Source organism: Protomyctophum bolini (assembly GCF_963924005.1).
Source record: "Protomyctophum bolini genome assembly, chromosome: 3".
Classification (NCBI taxonomy): domain Eukaryota; kingdom Metazoa; phylum Chordata; class Actinopteri; order Myctophiformes; family Myctophidae; genus Protomyctophum; species Protomyctophum bolini.
Window position 1 is genome coordinate 27090421 of NC_137864.1, and position 25781 is coordinate 27116201.

The 25781-nt window shown below is 43.3% G+C and overlaps 1 protein-coding gene across 6 annotated transcripts in view; it reads right to left on the reverse strand.

Annotated features, from left to right (window-relative positions):
- Positions 1-25781, reverse strand: part of lrba (LPS-responsive vesicle trafficking, beach and anchor containing) — a 280974-nt gene that overhangs the window by 193762 nt on the left and 61431 nt on the right. For 2 of the 6 annotated variants that reach the window (XM_080759175.1, XM_080759174.1), the window contains exons 22-29: positions 14991-16502; positions 14258-14460; positions 13948-14101; positions 12802-12982; positions 7149-7270; positions 6119-6226; positions 5516-5654; positions 3023-3371 (exon numbers count right to left, since the gene is read on the reverse strand). In XM_080759175.1, the coding sequence (XP_080615301.1) occupies positions 3023-3371; positions 5516-5654; positions 6119-6226; positions 7149-7270; positions 12802-12982; positions 13948-14101; positions 14258-14460; positions 14991-16502 (2768 nt within the window). Of the gene's footprint in view, positions 1-3022; positions 3372-5515; positions 5658-6118; positions 6227-7148; positions 7271-12801; positions 12983-13947; positions 14102-14257; positions 14461-14990; positions 16503-25781 lie in introns of all 6 variants that reach the window. The other 4 variants (XM_080759173.1, XM_080759172.1, XM_080759177.1 and 1 more) reach the window with 3 other exon arrangements.

Here is a 25781-nt window from a genome sequence, read left to right on the forward strand (position 1 = left end):
AGGAGCCAGTCTAATCCCTCTGATATGAGGAGAGTCCTGAGACCTGACAAAACATTCCTCAGATAAAGGAAGAAACTCTGGATCACAGAAACATCTCAGGATTCCCACAGACAGATGGAGACAGAGAGTGTGTGTGTGTGCGTGCGTGCGTGCGTGCTTGCGTGCGTGTGTGTGTCTGTGTGTAAAATTTTGTTCCTCATGTTTATAATGGAATGTTCCAATGGCACATTGGTCGCTCTTATGAACTCTGTCATTGTTGTTTTCTGTTTTCTGTCAGTCATTGTAGAGTTTTTGCTTTTCATTCTTGTTAATGTTTTGAGTTAGAGAAAATTGCCTAAAAAAAGAATAAAATGAAATCCTTGACCTAGTGTCTCCCATCTCTCTCTCTTCCTCTCTGTTCCCACCTACTTTTCCATCTCTTTCTCTCTCTCTCTGTTGTCTGAAAGTCTGCCAGGTTGGGAGACAATGCTCCGGTCCAAATAGAAACCAGACGGAGGTTCCGTCCTCTGGCACTCATGTCCGCCTGTGTGGCTTTACAGTACGCACCCCGACTCGGTCTCTACACTGTCTCCGTCTGCGCCCTGGAATGGCTCGTCCACAGGGAACGCAATTTATACACGTCACATACAGTAGCGCGGGAGGGAGCCCACTACACTTCTTTTATAGTAGAGAGAGAGAATGGCTGATAGTAAGAGCCAGGCATTAAATATCAGTGACATGGCAAAAAGAAACTACTTCCTGCCGACATTGCCTCACCTCCACCTAGTCCCATCTCTCTGACTGTCGGTCCGTCTCACAATTTCTTTCCCATGTCTATCTTTCAGTTTGCCTACCCCTGTCTCACTGTCTGTATCCCCTGAACATTCTCTCTCTCTCTCTCTCTCTCTCTCTCTACCACCCTTTGATCGCTCTCCACCTCCCCAATCTCTGTGCCTGAATGTCTGCCTCGCTTTCTATCTCCATTCCCCTGTACTAGGACTTCATTTTTGAGTCTTTGAATATTTTATATATTACATACATACCATGTACAGCATATTTATAGCATTTTTTTAAATGCCACAATAAAAGATGTTAGCATTTTAGCTAAAATATAATGTGTAGGACACAACCAATGGGAATTAGCACTTCCAGTGTTGTTAAATTGCCCTTGACGCTATTGACATAATTAATCAAAAAAATCCCTCATTACCCTTGACGTAAATTACGTAATAGTTTTATTCCCTATAATTGGGGGCTTAATGTAGCAACTTTTGGCTAGTTTGGCTAACGGCCGATGTAATCTACCTAAAACCGGACGAAATCCTCGTGCGCACTCTCTTGCAGGCACGCACTCGTGCAGTCTTTATGTGCACAGCTGCATAATATGCGATATTCGGGGCTTGATTAGAGCATAATTTGACTTGGATATTAAAATAAACGATGATCGCTTAGCATCCCAGACAGATCACTGTGTAACACAGTGAAGAAAGATAGCAGATGTTGATGTTCTGTTTAACCGGAAATTACATCGCCAGATTTGCTCTATTCGGTCAAAATCGGCATAATGGTGAAGTTACCGCCACCATCAGGACTGGGTCTCTAATACTATAGTCTTGCCCCGTGAAAATGAGATATAGTGTGTATTATCTGAGAATGAGATGATGTATGGTGATAAGAGCACCCCTCAATTCACACGGGTGTGATTTTTTTGTAATCGTGTAAGGGAAATCTACACTTTAGCACCAAGCCAGATTAATAAAACTAATATATCCACACTAGGTGAACTACTTCTGCCTCTCCCTCTATCCTTCTATTACTCTCCTTTATATCCTCTCCCCATCTCTGACTCTCTCTCAGGCTAGCAGACATGCCTCCATTGTGTTGAGGCGCTTTTCCCGCAGACGGGTACTTTGTAAACCGTTAGTTTGTGGTTCAGGCTCTCTGTGTCGACACACAGGGAGCCGGAGGGAAAAGGCTCTGTGTCTGTGTTCAGGCTCTGTGTGTCGACACAGGGAGCCGGAGGGAGAAGCCAGTCAGACACACATCCACCTCCAGTTCAAAAGGGGGCTGGGAGCTGCAGCACGCAGGTTTTATGCTCACCTCAGGCCTCCTCTTGCTTTAGCTTTCAGTCTGAGATACATCGTTTCATGTCTTTGACTGTCAAATGTAACAACAAAAAAAGGCACCTCTCTACAGGGAGGGGAAGATAACGATAGCATGTGGCAAGACCACGAGAGGGTTGACAGCAAGACGGGCTGTCCAGAAACTGATCAAGATGTCAAGTCTGACTGACCCATTGTCAGACACTGGACAATTCATTTATCATTTCTTTTTTCCAGATTTGTAACAGTACAGTGTTATAAAATGGGAAAGGAGGTGATGGGATTCGATAAAAGCCACGAGACAGATTCAAACTCTTGATGCCATGATCACTAGTTATTCCCCCTACAGTACATCAAAAATAGGCTGAAAACGACTGATTAGAAGAGTCTGACCTCATTTACCCTCAGAATAACACCCAAGGTTCAACGTATTCATTAGCATTTTCTGGTATGGTAGAAACTTTCACACTTTTCATGTACAGTAATACCTGGTGGGATTAAGTGGAAACCTTTCCATTATGTGACTCACATCACTCTCAGAGAACAAAGCAGGGGCTCACAGCTCACTTTTTGAGTTTTTTTATTTGCGACAAACAGCAGATATGACATTTCAATCTTTCTCAAGTGAGGGATTTCGAGAGGGCTGAAACATGCCGTTTGTCGCAAATAAAAACATGGACCGTTCAAAAAGTGAGTTGCGAATGCGAGCCCCTGCTTTATTCTCATGATTCTGTTCCGTGCTCATACCCAGGCACCCAGCCACACACATAGCTCCATAAGGGAGTGGTTGCACCACTCAAAAACAAAAAAATAATATCGGCCGATAATATTGGACATCCCTACTCTCAGCCATAGTCCACCCTATACAATGAGTGCAGTGTATGTATGCGAGTAGAGGCATTCGTCTGTCTGTGTGGAAAGACGTCCTCCCTCCACCTCACCTGTCAAAGGAGCGGAACTGCAGTGCAGAATCGTGTGCTCCGTCGAGTACACTTCCCAGGAAGGACGGCGGCAGAAGGCTGGGGTCCACCATGACGTCATCGGTGGGCGCGCTCACCAGGCTCCGCAGGATATCCTTGACGTTCTTGCCCTTGGAGTCTGCAGCAGGCCTGACCTCGGAGGACAGAGTGGAGAGGGCCTCTGAGATGGCGTCAGGCCCGTGAGCAGATGACAGGTGCTCGCTCGCCTCGCTGGTGGACCCTGAGGCGCGGTCATCGACGATGCCTGAATCACAGCGACGGAGCGAGACGCCATTCTCCAGGTCCGGTCCTCCAGTCGCAGAGCTACTGTCTTTGGAGGAGACAAAGGAAGAGATGTCAATGTGGACTACAGCTGTCTCAAAACCATTCCACAATATTTGGATGTTATGCATATTTGTTTTGAAGCAGCAGTCCAGCAGTTTGTGAGATTAGCCACACACACACACACACACACACACACACACACACACACACACCTTTATTGGAGAAGTAACATTAACTGTGGGCTGAAGAAAAACAATGCGTTCCACATTACATGCACATTTCCAGTATTATAGCGGTATCACTCTCAGCAAAGTGCATATGCTTCAATTCCTGATCACAGAATTGCAAACAGTAACGAGCGAGCTACACCAGGCTTTACAAAGCGCTCGTGTGCGTATACGCACAGTCGCACACATACACACATTTAGATCCAGTCTTATTTTAAGGTCTGCGTATGCGGGGCTCGCGTATGTGCATATCACTCGCTCACGCGCTTGGTGTAGCTCGGCCGTGAGGAGAAAAGCACAGTTATCAGACTATCTTCCTACTACAGTATGTATCCATGTCTCCCAGCATGGGGGCATTCTTCCTCAGGTCTCCAATGAGCTGCCTCGCCCTGTACTACACAGTACAATGTGGTCTCCAATGAGCTGCCTCGCCCTGTACTACACAGTACAATGTGGTCTACAATGAGCTGCCTCACCCTGTACTACACAGTACAATCTGGTCTTCAATGAGCTGCCTCACCCTGTACTACACAGTACAATGTGGTCTACAATGAGCTGCCTCACCCTGTACTACACAGTACAATGTGGTCTTCAATGAGCTGCCTCACCCTGTACTACACAGTACAATGTGGTCTACAATGAGCTGCCTCACCCTGTACTACACAGTACAATGTGGTCTTCAATGAGCTGCCTCGCCCTGTACTACACAGTACAATGTGGTCTACAATGAGCTGCCTCACCCTGTACTACACAGTACAATGTGGTCTTCAATGAGCTGCCTCGCCCTGTACTACACAGTACAATGTGGTCTTCAATGAGCTGCCTCGCCCTGTACTACACAGTACAATGTGGTCTCCAATGAGCTGCCTCGCCCTGTACTACACAGTACAATGTGGTCTTCAATGAGCTGCCTCACCCTGTACTACACAGTACAATGTGGTCTTCAATGAGCTGCCTCACCCTGTACTACACAGTACAATGTGGTCTTCAATGAGCTGCCTCACCCTGTACTACACAGTACAATGTGGTCTACAATGAGCTGCCTCACCCTGTACTACACAGTACAATCTTCAGCCTTAAAGGTCCACTTTACCCCTTTTGCAACCAGATCTTATTTTAATGATGTTTGGGAGACAAGACACACTTTCCTGGGGTTTTTACGTGGGTGTGTCCATGGGCTCCATGATGCCATAGACACTGGGCTCACTTCCTTCCTGGACTACAATTCCCATAATGCTTTGGTCCACTGCTACTCCTTGTGGATAGGGGGAGGGCTGTCTTACTGAGACAACATGTGGTCCAGGAAATAAGTGAGCCCAGTGTCCATGACATCATGGGGACCATGGACACTTTGAAATACTGAAATATCTTAAAAAAAAAAAACATATTACCCACATAAATACCCCAGGAAAGTGTTTCTTGTCTCGCAAACATCATTAAAATAAGATCTGGTTGCAAAAGGGGTGAAGTGGCCCTTTAAGGCATTCAAACTGGGAAAGCATGTGTGTCATTTCAGATTTTAGCTAAAGAAAATAGCAGATAAACAAGCTCATACAGCTATACAAACTCCCTTTGTGCAGCGTTATGACCTTGTAGATCTTCTATTTTTGAAGATTGTGAAGATTTGTGCAAATCTTTGAATATGTATACCAGTATATTTTTTAAGCGAATATAACACTGAACATATGTTTTTTTTCTTCAGAAAACTGATATTATTTAGAAGGCATTCGTAACCACCATAATTTTTTTGCTTTACTTGACAGATGCTACAGTGAAAAAGAGGCAGCAAATGGACAGTCCGGCCCAGGAATCGAGCCCAGGACTCCGAGGACTACCAAGCACCAGAGCCCAAGTGGCATACACTCAACAACCACCCGCCCCTCGGGTGGCCCCAGAGTTACAAAAGGATACATCAACAGTGAGGCTTTGAATGTACAACAACAACAGTGTATGTGTCCATTACCTGTGCTCCTGGCAGACTGCGAGCGCTGGGCTTGCTTCTTGTCGTTTTGCGGCTCTAGGATGTCCCGGTACTTGGACACCATGAGAACGGAGATGAAGTAAACTACGGCTAGCGCCAGGAACTGGGCCTGTTTACTGTCCTCCTGAAACAAACACAAGCCACACTAAACACATCTGGACTCTTCACTTCCACTACAAAACACATACACAGAGAGACCAACAGAACATCAGTCATGAGAAACAGACTAGAGCAGACATTTATCATGATCATTAGTGAGGATCAATTATATGAAGATAAGTTGAAAAGTGGTGAAGTGGTCCTTTAGGCTGCACAACAGGGACTCTTGGTGGTGAAAACCAACCAAACACTATTTTCAGGCTCTGACGGACAGACCCAGGCAGCCAGCTAGGGACCCAGGCAGGGACACATAGTCGTCTATAGGAGTGGTTGCACCACTCAAAAAAAAGATACTGCTATATTTGTGTCCTGGAATTAGATTTTAAACTAAGATACATTTATGCATGAGCTTTGAGGCAGCGATAGCAGCATTCTATGTATAGTATACAGTATGCTGTGCATCTTTGCATCTGTGTGGTGACTAACGATATCTCTGAAGACCACGGCTCTCAGGCGATTGATGTCCATGTCCTGCAGCAGTCTGTCCAGGTCTCTGACTGGAGATGTACCCCCTGTCACTGCATCAACTGGGCTCTGTGTGCGAGAGAGAGAGAGAGAGAGAGAGAGAGAGAGAGAGAGAGAGAGAAAGAAATACTTTTTTTAATCACATACGTTCATTTTTAAACCAGTAATGATGTTTATTTATCATCTCTATGCACTCTCTATGAGGAGAAGGGTCAAGTTTCCGGACACAGGGAAGCAGCTCCGTCTGCCCTGGAGACACGCCGCATCCTTAACATCAAAGCTGGGACATAAAGCCACTGCATTATAAATGAGCCTTTACACACCAGTTTCAGGGAAGAACACCACAAATTTACAGGAAGGTGCTGTATCAAATCCAAAATCCAATGACACAAGGCCATGGACAGTGTAACATATAGCAACCGGTGTGGTAATGCAATAAGATATGAGCTAATGCAATAACACTTTGTTGTTGTTGCTGTTGGTTGGGGCCACAAAGGACACAATTTCTCCCAATTTACCAGGCTTGAAGATGGGAAACGGAAAGAGATGATGCTTGCATCTTTTAAAGGTTATTTTTAGTGCCCGTCTACATGATGTAGCACCACAGTGGAAAATTACAAGATAAGACCACCAACCACAAGGAATAAGGACACCCTCAAATAAAAATTTGAGGGTGTTAGTTATTTTTAAGAGAAATATATAATCCGAATGTTATATATCTCAATATATCTGACCAATAGTAGATTAAGACGGAATTGCTGAGAATTATGTACATTATTTATCTTTATTATATAATCTACCTTATTCTTTGCAGGGGGTCAGAATATTGACACTACAATGACCAATCAACTTCTGGACTGGGGAGTGCTACTGATTTTCATTGTAGCCCTTTAATCAGATAGCACGTGATAGCATGTGACTGAACTCCCTGGAACAATATAAAAGTTACAGTAGTCTGGGGCTGCAGATTGACCTGACGAAATGCACTTGCCTGTGCGGGCATGGATTTAGCAGCTCCCAGCATGCTGCTGGGCATGACAGTATGACTAACCTCAGACGTGAGGTTAGCATGCTGTTGGCACTCCAGACAGTTCCTCACCGCCATAGCACACACTGGAAGAAAGAGGTACAGAGTTGTGAGAGGGAGAGAGAAGGGGGTTAGGTTACATCCATCATACAAAAGAGTTCAAAGTAATACTGTGTACACAGAAATGGCATTAAAGTCTCTCAAAAATGGAGTGGTGGGAGATGAGAGTTTACAGAGGTACGTTTGTGATAACACAACACAAAATAAACTAGAACTGCACTCTGTCGGGTGCATACTTGCTTGTTGCAAGCAGAGAGCGCAAGTACTTTCGACCGCTGTAAACTGTCAAATCTCAGTATCTCTGTGAAGGAACGTTTGAAATGTCTAATTATTAGGTGTAACTATTTGCTACCTACCTACTTTATGCATATAAACACCTAGTATTATTAAGTATGGTTCAAGTTTCTATCTATATAAGAAATACAGTTTTATCGATGTAGATATATTCTAGATATATTCTGAATTAAAATATGTTATACAGTATAATTATTCTATTATTTATTCTTAATTGTCAATTGTTTTAAATATAATTATATTTAAATTATATAATTATAATTATAATTATATATATTACATCTTGGAATATAGTGATATTAATACTAAATCATGATCAGAGTAATAGGTGTCTCTAACTTCAATTTCTGTAATAATACTTTCACATTTGTTAAAATATACATGATCTAAAATACTTCCGTAATCTGTAGTTGGATTTGTATTTAATTGTTTAACCCTCTAAGACCCAGCGTTGCTTTTTAGCAACAATTTTATTTTAATTAATTACTAATTTTTATTTTTTTTCTGTTCTTTTTTCACCTAAACGTCATCAGTGATGTTCATTGCAATGCCATTTCAATGCCATTGGTCATGATATTTGCATATAAACACTTTTGACCTTTACCCTAATAAAAGTAGGTAAAATAATTGTAATACCGGTATATGTTTTTTTGTGATCATTAGAATGTCTAGAACATGTTTTATTCATTATTGTGAAAGATATCCCCCAAATGTAAATTATTAATTTATTAGATTATTATATAATTATTATACATTTTTCATCTAACTTTATTTTTTTTTATTTTTTTTTAACATATTTTTTAGTCTTAGTCCTAGTAGTACAAAGTAGTAGTAAGGTTGAAATCTATTTTTTGCAAGTAGAAATGAATGCGGGTGTTAGAGGGTTAAAGCCTAATCTTGACATGAAAGTCTTTATACTTCTACCTTTCTCACTATAATGGTCTTCATTGAAATCTCCTATTATCATAATTGCAGAAGTCGGCGATGATAGATACTTTACCATGTTTTCGAGAAATGTGTTTAATTTCGAAAGGTCTGTTTTAGGAAATCTGGGTAGGGAAAGAAAGCCTTCCCTCAAAAAGTACCATCAAGGTGACCTTCCAGTTGAGGTTGTACCGAGCGGGTCCCATGTGTATTTCACTGTATGAGAGTGTGAAGCAGGTTATTGAGCAGCTGTGCCCAAGTAATTATTTTCACCCAGTTTCCCTACAGGATTAAATGTACAATAGAGACATTATGGGTCTATGTAGAAATGGCCTGATACCCACATACTTCATTGACCGCCACCGGGGTGTCCGCCAGGGGATTATACCTTCTTTTTCCCAATGCACCAAATGTCTTATCTAAAGTGCCTCTATAATGCGATCTATAAACGCATCATAATGCAATACAGGTTGTAGGTTGGCTATTTTTGCTGAATGTTCACATAATGACATGACCCAGAATCGGGATGCAAGAGAAAAAAGACTGGACCCAATAGCCTAGCAAAAAATAAATCTGGGTCAAAAGCTGTCTCAGGAAAAGGGAACCAACACCACATGAAGAAGAAGAGCTGAGATCAACAAAAAACAAAGACGAAGAAAAAGAGGGTGGGCGACACAAGGTCAGCACTCCGGCCAACCCTGGCAGCATCGTTCACTCTTCCCTGCTCCACCTCTCCTCCAAGGTCAGTGCTCACCACCCCCCACACAACCCCCTGTGTCACCCCCCCACACACACACACACACACACACAAACACACACACCCCGTATCACACCCTCAACACAGAGCGCTTGTAACAGATGACACTGCCAGCCGAGCAGGTAACAGAGTACCTCTCTCGGAGGCAGGAAATATCTGCTGTTTGATAACTCCGGCTAGGTTCAAGTCTCAATGGGGGCACTTACCATTTCTAATCTGATATATTGCTGTTCTACTTCTGCTTTGCTTTATTTTTTTGCTTCTATTTTTCATTCTGCGCTTTGCGTTTTATAGTTATCCCCTCTCTCGCATCGTTGTGTGCTTGACAACTGACGAATGTTAACTCTGAGCCGTTTAGATTAGGGGGGGGTGGAATTATTCTGTCTGGAAATAGGCTTGCCTTTTCCATTAAGATCTGTTCACTCATACCACCATTTATAAAGGAGGGAGAGGACGTAGAGGTAGGGAGGGGACTGAGAGCAGAGGAGAAGAGAGGCAAAACCTTGTTACAGTCTCCCAAAATCAGATTAGTTGCCAGCAATGGGGAGAGCATACCTCATCAAATATTCATTTCATAACGGCTGCTTGCTAAAAGTGGCCTTGTAGTATTGGAGGCTACTGCTCTCCCACTGACTATAGCAAAGATGCCGCCGTCTGAGCCAAGAATAATTTCTGTTTGCTTAATGTGGTGGGGGAACAGGCGACCATTTTGTTTACACCACTGACTGTATGAGCACCTAAGAGCAAAAACAGATACCTAGACATGCTCCATTACCTAAATGGAACAAAGGTTGGCGAAATAATTTAAATCATCATTGAGTGCATGCGTGCGTGCGTGCGTGTGCGTGTTGTCCATGTACACGTGTGGCACACATTGATTTGTGTGCGTTGGGAAGGCGCTCCCCTGTAAAATGAATAATGTAAGCATTTGAATATCTTTTATTCAGCTGGAGCAGGAGCCGGGCTCTTGAAGCTGTCAGAGGGAAACTTTAATAGAGCGAAGCAGAGGGTAGAAAGAGGCCCTGGGGCTACACCACTCTGCTCCACAGATCTGCACTTCTCTACAGCACTGCTTCCCGAACACTGGGTAAGAGACCCATTTGTGGGTCACCGACCAATTTTTATGGGTCACAACATTTCAAAAGATTTTGGTTTTAAATAAAAAGATAAAAAGGATTTTATACATTTTAAAACAAACAAATCTAAGAAATGTTAATAGAAAATTAGCCGATCTATAAGCTTGCAGCGTTGCGCGAAGCGACGCGCTGTGCACTTGTAGATCTGCTATTTTCAATCACTACTATGAAGATCTGTATGAGTGTACTGTGTAGTAGTGCTGTAGAGCAAACTTTTCAGGTCAAGACCCAAAAGGGAGATTAGACGTTTGCCCGGGACCCAAACTAGTGAAAAGTCGGTTAGTCAGCTATTTTGAGCCTTTTCGGGCACTCTGTGTGGTGGTGTAGAACGCGTGTGTCGAATTTGAAGTCGGTGGGACGAACAGTTACCATATATGGACACTGGGCCCCTTGCCAAGTGGGCAGGGGCCCTGTCCAGAGCCGGGACATAGGCCATTGGGGCGGTTCTGGACAACCGTGTGTCCGACCGACACTGGACACTGCACTCTCTGTGGGGGTGTGGAACGCATGTGTCAAATTTGAAGTCGGTGGGGCGAACGGTTCTCAAGTTAAGTGGATTACAGATGTACGTACACACCTTAGAGTATATATGAATAGAGACGGCACCCGGAGGAAACCCTGAGGCGAAATGGACCGAATTTGGTATTGCAGTGTGGACCCAAATCGTGAACGCGCTGGTCCGTTGACACATGATGACACGTGAACGCTGTTTCATACGTGAACACACGTGAACGATATGGGTCCAATCCATCCCAGAATGCACTCTGTTTCTACCCGGAAGGAGGAGTGAAATCGCCTCATGTGCTTTTGAGCAACTTAATGCAAGTGGATGGGAGGTGAAATCCGGTGCAGTCTCTATTCATATATACTCTTAGGTACACACACAGACTTGGTGCACATCCAGGTTCCTCACACGCAGACCTCCATTGTAAGAAACGGCTTATGTTAGCTCACAATGTTTATCTTTCGCCAGAAACATTTTGGGAGTGATGCGATTAAAAAATACAAATCACATCCGAACATCGGATGAATGATGATCACCACGGACAGCGCTCATAGTTTCAGAGATAACAGGCAAAGAAGATCCTACTTTTAATGGGACCCAATTGAATGCGTGAGCGCGTCTCCTGGTGGTGGGGGGTGACGAAGGTGTTGCCTAGCAACCGAGTCAGTGTTAAAAGTAGATTTTCAGCGAGACATTTGGATAAAGTACATTAATCACTGGAGAATTCAGTCAAAACAGTTTAAATATTCCGCCAAAGGCAGCCAAATTGTTATTTTCACAACAACAAAAAACGACCCATGATGTCACTGAGCATCATGAAGGTAGGCCTACTGAAAGACCCACCCAAATCAGACGTCAGCATTATGAAAATTACAAAAACTAGACCGGTGGCAGTAGAGCACCAAGTTTGTGGATTGTGATGCACTGGGTATAAAGTCAGTCGGATCAACGGATGACATGACTAGGCAGAGATAAGGCAAAGAGAAATACGAAGAATTGTGTTTTGCTAAAACTGCTAAAACAGGCGTCAGTCAACTTTCATGATTTGTGGCATTTTGTTAAAAACGAGCCACTTGTGTAAAAGTTAGATGCCAATCAGGATGGACTATAAAAATGACTATGTATGGACATAATGTGTACCAATTTGTGTGATGTTTGGACAAGATCTATTATGTATAAAAAAAATGTTTTGCAAAAGTCGGCCTCCTGGTGGCGGTATAACAGGTCTTATCTGGCATCCAGGGAGTGTGTGTGTGTGTGTGTGTGTGTGTGTGTGTGTGCACAGTTTCACATAATTTACCTTCATAGTTCCACAGCACAGCAGTATACTACACTGCACTACACCACACCACTCTACACTGTTGTACAGTACTGCACCACTGTGACTCTACACTGTTCTACAGAGCTGCTCCACTCAGCGCTCTACTCCTGTTCTCACAATGTTGAGTGTTGTCATGGAGCGAGGTTATAATAACAAGATAAGAGAATGCTGATATAGGGGGGGGCAGGGGTAGACAGGCAGCGTAGGGAAGCGAGAAGAGGAGGGGGGAAGGGAGGTCAAACTAGCTACAGGGAGCCATGACTGAGGCTGATATACAAGAGCCTCCTGCAGGCTGATATGATGCAGATCGATGACCGAGAGGAGGAGAGAGGGCTGGGTAAGAGGAGGAGATAAGAGAGGAGGAAATGGAGAACGCAGAGGGGATGGAGATACAGAGAATGACAGTGGGAAAGATGACAAATCTAGTTGATTCAGTAGCAGGGGGGGCAGACAGACAAGACAGATAGACGGACTGTGCCCCGGGTAATAACAGGGGGGGGGGGGGGGGGGACCTGCAAAATCCAGAACCTATGAAACTATGAACATACGGTATGAGGGAGAATGAGAATGTAGGAGAGGGTACTCAGGGAAGGAAAGACGGAACAAACTGAAGGCCCTACCCAGGCGAAGGCACTGTCGGAGGATGCCTCCAGACGACATGTTCTTCTCTGCCTCGATTTCTGTGAAGTTGAGGGAGCTGGCGAAGATGAGGACATCCACCAGGTTGATGATTCGGTGGAGGAAGGTGATGGAGGCCTCCACTGCCAGGCCCTGAGACGGTTCGATGTTCTCCAGCTCATGCTGTCAGTACAGAGAAGGCGAAATATGGCCATGAGTTGCAAGATATGGCACTCCGTGGCCAAGCAATCTGATTGCTAATTATATGGTAATTAAACAAGGGGTGGCTTTAGCCAAACAATCTGGTTGATCAAAGACCGATTCAACTGTGCTCTTGTGGTAATCAGCTTATGATGAGACATTATGTACAGTGTGTGTGTGTGTGTGTGTGTGTGTGTGTGTGTGTGTGTGTGTGTGTGTGTATTCATTTTTAAGAAACTATACTTTTCAGACATTACCCATCCAATCAAAAGCAGTCAGGGGCAAATTAAAGTCTTAATTTATCACATCCCATTTCAAATCGGATTACAGAGCAAGAACCGGCCAGATATAATGAAATTAGAATGGAACTGAACCTCAGCCAGCCATCTTCCCAGACAGGCCGGTCGACTAAATGGAAGCGTATTGATAGAGGCTAGGAGTCATGTTACAATAGAGAGCTACAGTGGCTGGAGGTCAGACGATAGAAAAACACAGTAACCCTGTTAGCACGAGGCTAACTGTAGTCTAATGTGATTGGGAAAGGTCAATGTGGAGATACACCACGCCCCTTTGACAGGAGCTCATAGTGGGATGCAGTCATAAAAGGCAGTAATAAGAGGCAGAGATAAATACACACAATCTCTCTCTCTCTCTCACACACACACACACACACACACACACACACACACACACACACACACAGGCACACACAGGCAAATAATATTGGGACAGAAAGAGACACGCAAGTACACGATCATCTCCTTGGTTGGAAGATGCCGTTTTCCCGACACCGCTGTGACAGGCCTCGCATCTCCTCCAAATAGGCCCCCTCACAGTCATTTCAGATTTCACACAGAACTCTTCTTCGCTTTTACATGTTTTCCTTGCATGGTGCAACAACCAAGTATTAATACCAAACACAGAGAAAAAGTGCCATAGAGACTCACAGTGGAGGATGTGGCTGCAGAGAGCAGAGGCAGGATGCCTCCACAGGCCATGATGAGGTTGTCTACAACCTGAGAGATGAGGTGGACCGTGTTGTGGACAAACACCACATTCTCACTGCTGTTCACAAAGTCTAGCACCGTCTTTGTAGAGTGACTGAGGAGGAGAAAGGGGCTTTATTTTTATTGAATAATACATTTTTACATAATTGCATTCTTTGGTACTCGCATAAACAGCAAAGAAGGACATTTCTGATCTCTGCAGAAAATACTAATGCTAGTCAGTGTCAGCGTCAGATCATGGTCAGCCTACCTCCTCCACATCTGAACATCTGTCTCGATGGAGAACAGCAGGTCGGTGAGGAAGCGTTGGTGCATGTTGGACCAGCGGAACTCTGGGATGCGGAACATGGTGGAACGAGATGCCGAGGCACTGCCCTCTTTGGCCGAGTCGGATACCTCCGCAGCAGCTCCTAGTGTTGCCGTTGCTGTTGCAGTCTGGCCTTGCCCGGAAACCTGCAGAGAAACAGACAGAACGAATACACGGTTGAATTGAACAGGAGAGAAAGGCTGGAGGATTTCACTTATGAAGATTAAAGGTGGATTATTTTATATTTATATATTTTTTAATTATTTATTAATTAATGCCTAAAGTTATGATATAAAGCACACAAGTAATTATGCAAGAAGAGTACAAACTGCAGCCGTGTTTTTCTAGTCAATTCTTGTAAGAAATATCAAAGCATTTCCAGGTAAATACTGAACAAACAAAGAGGTAGGAGCGCGCACCAGCAGTGGGGAGGTGCTGACTGCGGGAGATCAAACTTGAAAAAAGAAAGAGAGGTTGCACAGCACGTAGTCACGGTGCAAGAAACTTTTATTAAACCAACCTTTTCGGCAATGAAAAGGCCTTCTTCAGGGTAGGATTTTATTGCCGAAACGTTGGTTTAATAAAAGTTTCTTGCATCATGACTAACTCTACTATCTCTCTTTTTTTTCAAAACATGTGAAAATAGAAACAAAAGCCAAGGCATTCTGACAAATACCTGTATGCTCACAGACGCCTCCTTCAGTTCGAGTCTCTCTGTGTCCGAAGCCACATTGGACACATCGAGCCTGGCGATCTTAATATCACTCTTAATCTCTTTGCTCTTGGTGACAGAGTCTGCGTTTTTCTGTGTGTCAGCACAAGGGGGTGCTGTGCTAGTGTCTGGGGCATTGGCCTCAGTGACCTGGGCCTCCTCTGCACTGCTGCTGATGACGGCGGTCTCTGTGGTAGGTTGGGGAGGTGAGGAGGAGGAAGATGGAGCAGTCTCTGTGGTAGGCTGGGGAGGTGAGGAGGAGGAAGATGGAGCGTTTTCGGACGGTGCTGCAGTCTCCTGGGCTGTAGGGGGCAACGTGGCATCCGAAGGATGCTGGTCTGCAGCAGGGGTGTCAGGGTGGAGAGAAGGATGCCTCTCTTCGCTGTGTTCTTCTTTGGGTACGTCTGAAACCTTTTGTTCCAGTGTTTCAGCTGGCGTTTCCGAATTCTGACACTCCAAAGCAGACCCGTCACTCATTTCACCTTCTTGACTTTCCTCTTTTGTGATACTCTCTTCCGCGTTCTTCTCCTCGGCTTTTACCTCCTGATCCTGCTGTTCAATGCTCTCACTCTCTTTCTCTTCTTCAGCATCTACTGCCATCTTCCCTTCCTCTCCTGTGAATGCGGTGATAAAAGACGACTCCTCAAAGTTTTCGTCAAGGTCACTGGGGCTGACCTGTTCACTAATGGACGACATATCCACCAGGTCCTCGTTGAAGGAGGAGGCTCCACCCACCATGCTGGTTTCCGCAGAGGCTGCCGGGGTCTCTGGAGAACCGTCGTCTTTGACCTCCGGCTCCACAGCAGAGGCCTCTGGTTGTTCGAGTTCCTTGTCCTTAAAGGAGTCGTCTTTGTTTGTGTCACTACTTTCAGAGGATTTCTCATCATCGGCTAGAGGTATTTCTGTACCGTCAGGTTGTGACGTTTCACCGGTTTCTCCAGTCACTTCTGTTACTTCAGTGTCCTCTCCTCCTCCGTCAGCTGGCACGTCGACAACGTCGATCTCGGCGGTGGACGGAACAGCAATAGTCTCTTCCTGGTCGGTCTCTGAACTCTTCTTATCTCCCTCCATCGTGTCAGCTGCAGCCTCCTCTTCTTCAGCTGAGCCGACTTCAGAGGACTCTTGAGCCAAATGTGGATCTTCCTCATCGTCCCTGGCCAGGATGTTGGAGACTGTGACGGTTGCTGGTTTCCTCTCGCCGGCGCCCTCTTCTGAGCTGGAAGAGGCGAGGGTATCGTCGGATGCGGAGGTAGGCGTGTCTTGAGCCCCTGAGGAGGACTGCGTGTCCACAGTGAGTTCGATGACGGTGGACGGGGCAGTCTCCTCTAATTGCTCCCCGTTGGCTCCTTCCAAGGTCGCAGAGGCGTGACTGGCTCCAGAGACTGTGCGGATGGTGCCACTGGTGCCTGTAGACTCCTGGTGCTGGTACTGACGGAACATACGTGAGAGGTTCTCTTTGTGCTGCTCAAATGTTACCTGTAAACACACAACACATGGTTCAGCAGATTAAATCATGTCAATTGCAACACTATAAAACAATAAAGTTGGCAGTTAGTCCCACGCGTAACTCCATTCGCATTGCTGTATAGGGCATAGCAGTGGGCGTGGTTTTGTGGCACCACATTTTTCCACATAGAGAATTACCAAAATATTTATATCAATTATTTTAAGCCTATAATCAAAGGGTGTGCACGCTTTTCCGACACACCAAAGATCCGAAACGCGAGGACATGCGATGCGATGCGAAAATGCGATGGTCCGACATGCGCTGCTCCCATGCTTGCGGTTATGGTTAGGTTAGGGATTGAGGTTTCGGATCAATAGTATGTCGGAACTAAAGCCTGTACCCATAATGAAGCCATCCAGGATCTTGGTCATTCATGACCATAAAACCTTTGATTATGCGTGTGTGTGTGTGTGTGTGTGTGTGTGTGTGTGTGTGTGTATAGGGGTATATATTATGTGATATACTACTTTTTCCCACACAATATTTTGATATTGGTTTTATGGTCATTATTCACCAAGATCCTGGATGGCTTGATTCTAAGCTTAAAATAATTGACTTAAATATATTTGTAAATCTCTATGGGAAAAATGAATGGCAGAGTGGTGCAAGAAAACCACACTATACCCTATTAGCTTTGCTTCATAATATCGATAAATGTTGCATCTTTACAATGACTTAATATTGAGTATGTTAATCAACTTGAAGGAATAAAGTGGGGTGAACTGACTGGCATTGCCATCCTGTGAGCCCAGCGCTCTCTCATGTGGGGCTCTCTAAGCTTATATTTTGGTCTGACACTGGCACTACAAGAATGTCCATGGGGTTCAGCAGGTTTCATATCAGATTTTTTATAACTTGTGTACAAGTGGAACTTCAGACACTAAAGGAAAGGGTGCATTCTCTAGGGATCAGTAAATTATCTAGCAGTCTAGTCAGTAGTTTTCAGGATATTTTTTAAGGACCAAACTGAACGATGGAACTTATCAGACAAATCTGCCAGAGCTATATATATTGTTTTTTAAAGCGTAGTATATTAGTCTGGCCATGCCAGGCTACGACAGACGAACTGTTGAACAGACTGACCGTCGCTAGCCAGGCAATTAATATAATAAAATAAAACACCCAACATTACAAGTCTAATTACAGGTCGATCAGTCTTCCACCTATCAGATAGGCTAAGACATAACTAAGACTGCTCGTCTATAATGACAATGGACTGAGTTGGCATTTCAGGAAGAGCCGTTCCATGTAAGCAGTCATAGATAAGCTGCAGATACTGTTAGTTGTGTGTCTGCTAGCCGTGCAGAGTGTGCGTGTGTGTGTGTGTGTGTGTGTGTGTGTGTGTGTGTTAGCCGTGCAGAGAGCGTGTCCGGCATCGGCAAATCCTCCTACACCTAATTTAAGACCCTGCATTAATCAAGCAGCCTCATAGGACAGGAAGTCAAAGACCGACTAGAGAGGGTGCAGTGTGTGTGTGTGTGTGTGTGTGTGTGTGTGTGTGTACACGTGTAGGTGGATGAAACTAGAGCCACTTTGCTACATTTTCACCTGAGGCTATTTAGACAGAGAGATGGAGAGAACATTGCAACAGACTGAGAGATCAAAAGGAAGAGAGAAAGAACCAAGACAGCATGGTTAATGTTAACGGGACAGAAGTGAGGAAGAAAGGAATGGAAGAGAGAGAGAGAGAGAAGCTGATTATTTGTAATTAATTAGGCGTTATTGTTCTAAATTAGCCGGCTACACGGGTGCCCATTAATCTCCTGCAGGGAAGCAGTGATTGGTAATCCATAGCTCACTATCCCTCTTGCTTCTGTCTCTCCTTACCTCCCCTTTCCCTCCTGCACCCATCTCTCTCTCTCTCTCTCTCTCTCTCTCTCTCTCTCTCTCTCTCTCTCTCTCTCTCTCTCTCTCTCTCTCTCTCTCTCTCTCACACAGCGATCCTCTTCCACCCCATTAGCTCCGGCTTAATTTGACATTTTGCATTTCTTGCAATTAAAAGGCTGCATTTCCAGGACAGTGTGCACTCCTATGGAAATTATGTCTAGAGAGCAGTACAGCACAGTGCATAACGTCATGGGCTCAGGATGCAGCCTGCTACATTAAGATGATGTATGTTGGCCTTAAAAAGGGGCACTCGGTAACAGATCCAGTTACCATTAGATGGAGGCAGTGTGTATCGTACGACTGCGTCTTTTTTTAAACAGGCGCTTCACCCTCCTCGCTACAATATATAAGAAAATGCCTTGGGTGGCCCCAGACATCAGTGCTGATCTAATCTAATTTCATTCTGCTCCGTGACTCGGCCTGCACTCCTGGTGGGGCTATGGAAAAATGTTATGGTAATGTAGGAAAGCGTGGTGGGCTCCTCTAATGTGACAGCTAACATGGTATTAACTGGACACACAGAGCAGCCAGATCATACAACATGATTTGAAATGGCTCTCCGCAAAGGGACACCAATGTAAACAAAAAAAGAGCTGGCATACTGTACTATGGTTCTTCAAACTACCAACTTACACACACATGCCTCACCTGTAGATCTGCAACGCTTGCAGACACAATATTTTAAAACAGCGAATTTTCCACTTCTATTTTCCCACAGTCCAAGAATAGTGAAGTATGTCATGCAACCATCGATATTAAAAAACATATAGGCCCACAGCCTGTTTATAATAATAATAATCAATGAAATAGAGTATAATTTTGTTTTGTATCAATACTTTTATGGGAGGGTCAGAGAAGTGCTGTTTAACAATATAAACTATGATGATATGATGGATATAAATGATGCGCAACTTATCAACCGTTTATTTGAAAAGTATATATTTTTAAATTGGCAAACTATCTAGAAAAAGCCTGGGACCTAAGGAAAAAAGCAATGTACAGCCAGTAATGGATATGTATGTTATGTTTTGTTGTACTTATGTTGAGTAGACGATCAGCATTGCTGGTAAAGAGTATATCCGAATAATTGTATTGTATTGTAATAAACTGTATGAAAAGGTGTCATATAATCCCATGAGGGATGGGCCACGAGGTGGCATGACACTTAAAGTAATTCATTCATTCATTCATATAATGGCATAATAAACGTACAAAGTGTGCATAATATTCCACATTATCCTCCATCTGAAAAGTTTCACACCTAACTCTCTATTATGGATGTCACAAAATATGTATTGAATAATGATAATACAGTAGTTTCTTCTTTTTTGTTCTCAAGTAGATGTATTAGGCTACATATTAGAATGATGTAATGGATATAAAGTGAACATACAGCCTCCAGCGGTCAGCGTTTCTGTGTTTCTCCACCTAGACACAGTCGAACAGATCTGGGAGCAGCACGGGCCGCAGACCGCAGCCTCCGCGGTGAAGGCCGCAGTGGCCCAACGCTGGTCCAGGGAGACCCCCGCCGTAGTAGCCTGGGAGTCCCCATTTAGATCAATAGATAGGGAGCAACCGCAAAACAAAGGGGAAACGGGGAAGGCAGCAGGGCCTCTAATCCGATTAGCTAAATGCAATTCCTCCTCCGAAATCAATGTCGTCTGCTGCTGCAGTCCTGCCGACTGCCTGCTCTTTTCACCTACTCTCCCTTAGTTCCTTGGTTAGACAGTTTTTCCTCTTTTTTTCTTTGTGTACTTTTTTTTGTGAGCAGTCATCAGCATGCAGTATTTCTGATTGGTGTCTTTATAAGAACGCTCTGAGATATGATTAATTAAGGCTAGCTATTGCTCTCATCCAGAGAGATATACTACAGTAGAACTTGGCATTTCAGTGACCCTAAAAGGATCGTGCATGAGAGCCTTGCTAGGATACACAATGGGAAACATGAAAACAACGTTAACAAGGAAGGATTCTTTGTTATGGTTTTTCTAGAACCAGGCGGTGTTACATTATACAGGGGAAGAGAATGAGAGATGAAATAATGATTCAGTAAGGAGAGGGGATGTGAGGTGAACTCAAAGAGACAAAGACTACATTGAATGAGTTAATTTTCCACCAGTCATGCGCCTACATCTACATCCTGATATATAAATCAGTGGCCGATCAATTGCCTGATTCCCAGCTTATTAAGACTTAAAGCTTGATCAGTCGATTCAATAAAACAAGTAAAGTTCCACTGCTTGACCCCCAAGTAGTGTGGTGTGGTCTTGCAGTGTTCTCCCATTAGTGTCTTGCACGGTTGTGAAAGAGGTGGGAGCTGTGCCAAACTTTGTAAGTTTGTCAGACATACAAAAAGTATGGCTTTAAAAAGAGTTAAGTCGTTCTTCAATGAACATCCTGCCTGTAGAAACAATAGAATCAATTTCCAGCTATTATCTGGTGCTGGTCAATGCACCTCTACAGTATGTTCTCATTTTCTCCTCCTTTTGTGTGCTTATTGATGTCTCTAGCTCCAATAATGAGAGAACAGCAGCAGCAAGAGTGTGTGTGTGTGTGTGTGTGTGTGTGTGTGTGTGTGTGTGTGTGTGTGTGTGTGTGTAATGTCTCAATAGCACAGCCTTGATCTGAGTGCCCCAACTCTTTAAAATGCATGCGTGAACTGAGAACGGAGAAATTTGACTGTAGGCAATTACATTGCCTAAAGTTGCAATAAGAGTATATATTTACAGTATATCATTCCGGATAAGCAGTTGAAGATGGATGGACTATATGAATGTCAGTCTTACACAAGTTGTTGATGCCTCTACTACTGTACCTAGTAAGTATAGGCCTATAGTACAGATCCATCTATCCATTTGAGGTCCTGAATGTTTAACTTTCCATTACACAAAAGCTATGTTTAAAGGCAATTAAAATGCAGTTCCCTAAAGTTGATCCATCAACATAAATGACTACAACAAAGTACATTTTTACAGCATGATGGATCTATTTGTATTGAGAGTTTGTTGGTTGTCATGTTAATTCAGTGGTGCTCTGCCAGCAAGGTAATGAAGTGAACAGAGGACACAAGCTCCTTCATGCTTCTGGAGAACTGTCCTTCACTCAACTCAGCTACTGGAGGAGAGGGCCACCTTGGGACAGACTCTGTGTGTGTGTGTGTGTGTGTGTGTGTGTGTGTGTGTGTGTGTGTGTGTGTGTGTGTGTGTGTGTGTGTGTGTAAGAGCATGCAGGTTAGTGGAGCCTGTCGTGTCAGCAGACCCACCTGCAGGAACAGCTGTCTCTTTTGACACACATATGCTCAGATACACTCACCTGCAGCCATACTGGCAGACATACAAGGATACACAAACATACCCACATCAGCATGCACATATCCTTGCAAGCAATACAGGAACACAGAAATGTGCCTTCAAGGCCTAAACCATCTTGTATCAACGGCTTCAGCTATAGTTCCGAGTAAAGTTCAACTGATTGAGACTATCATGGTAGTGGAAAATCCCGAAGCCAAACTCACCCTGCAAAATATTGAACAAATGCAAATTATTAACAAGAGCTTGTGTTCCCATTACCTGAAAAGTAACGGTGGCAATATCTTAAATACAAGCATCTAGGATCCAACAAATACGAACAGGATTACAATGTAAAGATCCTAAGGCAAAATCTAGAGATATATATATTTTCATCCATGCTAAAACCCTAATCCCTAAACTACTTTGCCTTTATTTTACCATTTTGAAAAATATTTTTTAATAGTTAAAATAGCCAATCTACATCGACACGTTTTGAGCTTGAAGATTGGCTATTTAAACTATGCAAAAATATATTTCAAAATGGTAAAAAAAAAAAAACTGGCCTTAAATATGTTCACACACCTCACATGCTAATCCTGCAGAGTAAGAACAGAGGTAGCGAAAAATCACCAGTTTGAAAATATCTCTTTGTCTGCCACTAGGTGGAGGCAGAGTGTAGGTAAGGCTTATCGGCTACATCTCTATATTTGGTCATTTTCATTTCCGCTTTCCCAGCTTGGCTGCCGCTATTTAATGATCGGCGTATGTTAGCAATTAGCATTAGCTCACGCTGTTTACCTTTCGCCAGAAGCGTTAACATGTCGGGAGTGATGCAATACAAAATCACAAATCACATCCGAACCTCGGATGGATGATCAACGAATAATATATATATATATATATATATATATATATATATATATATACGAATATGTTCGTAATTAGTAATAAAAGAGTTAAGCTTTTTATTTCTGATCCATATACCCGAGTAGAAAATGTGAATGTCAGGGGCTTTAATTTCATTATTTAACAAAACTATTTGACAGCTAACAAAGGATGTGTTAAATGAGTTTACAATGAGTAAACTCTTGTGTTCATCTTAGAAAACATTTTAAATATTTTCCCCAAGGGAATGTATTTCTTCATTCTATAAGCTTATGGGCTATTCTGCAGTCTTCAGTGCATGAGTGCTGTTGACAAACTGACAAATAGTTCTCCGCTACATTTACAAGCTTCAAAACAAGAATTTGTATCCAAACCGGGAAACCACATATACAGGGAAGCAAAGGAACTTTGTTTTATTGCAATATAAGAGAACCGCTAGACATTTAAGAATCAAGGTTTTGACATGAGAAAATGTCCTGTGAATTTCAGCAACATTCGACTTTTTTCTGCAGAGCAGCTCACACATCAGTGGGTCAATGGCATCTGTGCAGAAGCGTGAACATTAAATCAGAGACTGAGCAGTGTGTCTCCACAGGAAATATATGCAGGATGTGCATACAGTATGTGTGTACAGTATGTATCTATGTATTTCTGAATGTACATGTATTTATCAGAGCCTCCCAGTGGGATGCTGGTATTTATGAGGCCTTGTTTCTGTGATTGTTCAGACACAGTGGAAATGAATATTCAATGAGCTGAGAGAACAGGGCTTCCAGGAGCCCAGGAGAGACCATCCGTTGCTCTCTTCCGCTAACACACACACTGTACATTCAAGTGCGCGCGCGCGCACACACACACACACACACACACACACACACACACACACACACACACACACACACACACACACACACCCGCGGCAGTGGGAGGAGAGAGCAACAGTGACAAACAGCTTCGGTGCTACAAAGGTGGCAGGAAATCTATCAAACAGGACAATAAAATTGCAATTGAGTTTCTTTAGCTTTTTTTATTTATTTTTTCTTCTAGCAGATGCATGTATCTTGATGGCTTGTGTCCACTGTAGCTATCCACTTCAACGGCTGGATGCCTGCTGTGTGTGTGTGTGTGTGTGTGTGTGTGTGTGTGTGTGTGTGTGTGTGTGTGTGTGTGTTAGATCTTATAACGCCATGTGTGTATTCACACACAGAACGAACATGTGAACTTCTGTTTTTAGATTGGTGCCGGGCATGGTAAATAGAGCCAAGAAGAAACAACATTAATCTTGTGCAATTATAGGGAAAAAGGCAATTACAGCCTGTCTAGTACCAAAGAAGAATGAACAATCTCAGGCGCTGTGCTAAAGCAGAACGTATAGCTATATGCAGCCAAACGCGTGAAACCTGCAAGAACAATAAGCTTAGGCTGAAACGAAATCCCACACACACACGAGCTGGATTTCATAAACAGCAAGTGACGTGGGGTTTATTATTTTACTGTGTGATGGAAAACTGGACAAACTGGAAATTACAGCAACATCAATGTTGTCTAAAGAGACAATGTCAATTGTCAATAATTCAATAAAATAGGCTATGTAACAATTATATGTCTTCTTATTCCAGTGGAGAATCATATTTTTGGGGTTGTTTTATACATAATCATGAAAATGTCATTATTACAATACCAACATTATGACACAGATAATACTGTATACATACTGTATACAGTACTATATAATGTGTGTCCGTACCATATTTAACAGTAGTTTTCTTTTTTAGTGTTGGATATTGTGGTTGACTGGCCGTGAAAAAAATATTTATACACTGTAGGTGGGTGTGCGTGCGCACGCACGCACGCACACACACACACACACACACACACACACACACACACACACACACAAATAGATAAAGGTAAATATGGAGATACTGTATGAGGTTTATGCCAGGCAGCAACGATAGTTATTTATATACATTCATTAATTAATTAATGTATTTTATTAAATTCATTCAATATTGTGTGTATTGAGTATCTCCAACAGCTAGATACTAGGAATGCACTTAAATATTATCAGCAATACTACTTCCTGTACAATTGTGTACTGTGAAAAAAGTTATTATTATTACTAAACGATATACATGTAATTAATTATGCATGGTGTTGATACTACATGGTTGAGACAGTGAGTCGATACTGTACACTGAGTTCCAGTGTTGACAGAATGACTACACAGTGGCTCTCAACTCCCAGAATACTGCTGGCTTTTGTTCTGACCGTTTAATCAGGTTCTTGTTTAGACCTGAGACAATAGGTGAATGCAATTAACTTCCTTGTACAACAGAGAAGTAGCAAAAGACTGCATGCCAAGGACAGTAGACTAGACTAAAATGCACGTGCACAGTTGCACACACGCATGCATGCACACACACAGACAGTACTCACTGCTGCTTTCCAACACTCTTCCATACAGTCCAACTGTGCCCCCTCCTGGTGACGACCTCTTAAAGCACCCTGATCCTCAAAAATGTCTCACATCATGAGTACTTCTTCAAGTTGGCCTTCCCTTCAGTCTGCCATGCCTTAAAACCTCCCCTGACCACAATCTGACACCAGCCTCAATTACTTCACTGCTTTGGAAGCGAGCGACGTAACGCGATATCAACACTGAATTTTCTAAAGCAGTTCCCTGAATTGGCTTTTTGGAAATCAGAAGTGCCAGGAGTTTATTTTTATCTCTGCGACGTGAAAGATGGAGACTCCATACATAAATAGAGAAGAGTTTGAAGGGCTGCTAGGCACTTTACTTTTTTCCTTCTTTTTTTTTTTCACATCATAATCACTGTATGGTTTCCATCAGTGGATCTGATGGGCATAGACTGAGGCAAGGCTCCATTACTATTATGTCAGCCTAAGCTGTGAGTTACTAAGCACAGGTAATAGTGCCAAGGGCTCAAATGTCTCCAGCACTGTTCTCTTTAAAAACGTCTCCCAAGGGTTCTGGACACATGCCTTCATAAAAGAGAAACACCATTTCTACAACAATGGATTTTGTCTACTCTAACTCTAGAACAATGCAAAACTGTTTTCCTCCCAATTATTCTTTATTACAGATTCTCTTTGATACCTTGTTAGAGCAGGTTAAGAATCTATGGCATGGGCTTAGCAATCGATAAGAGGGAGGGTGTGCGT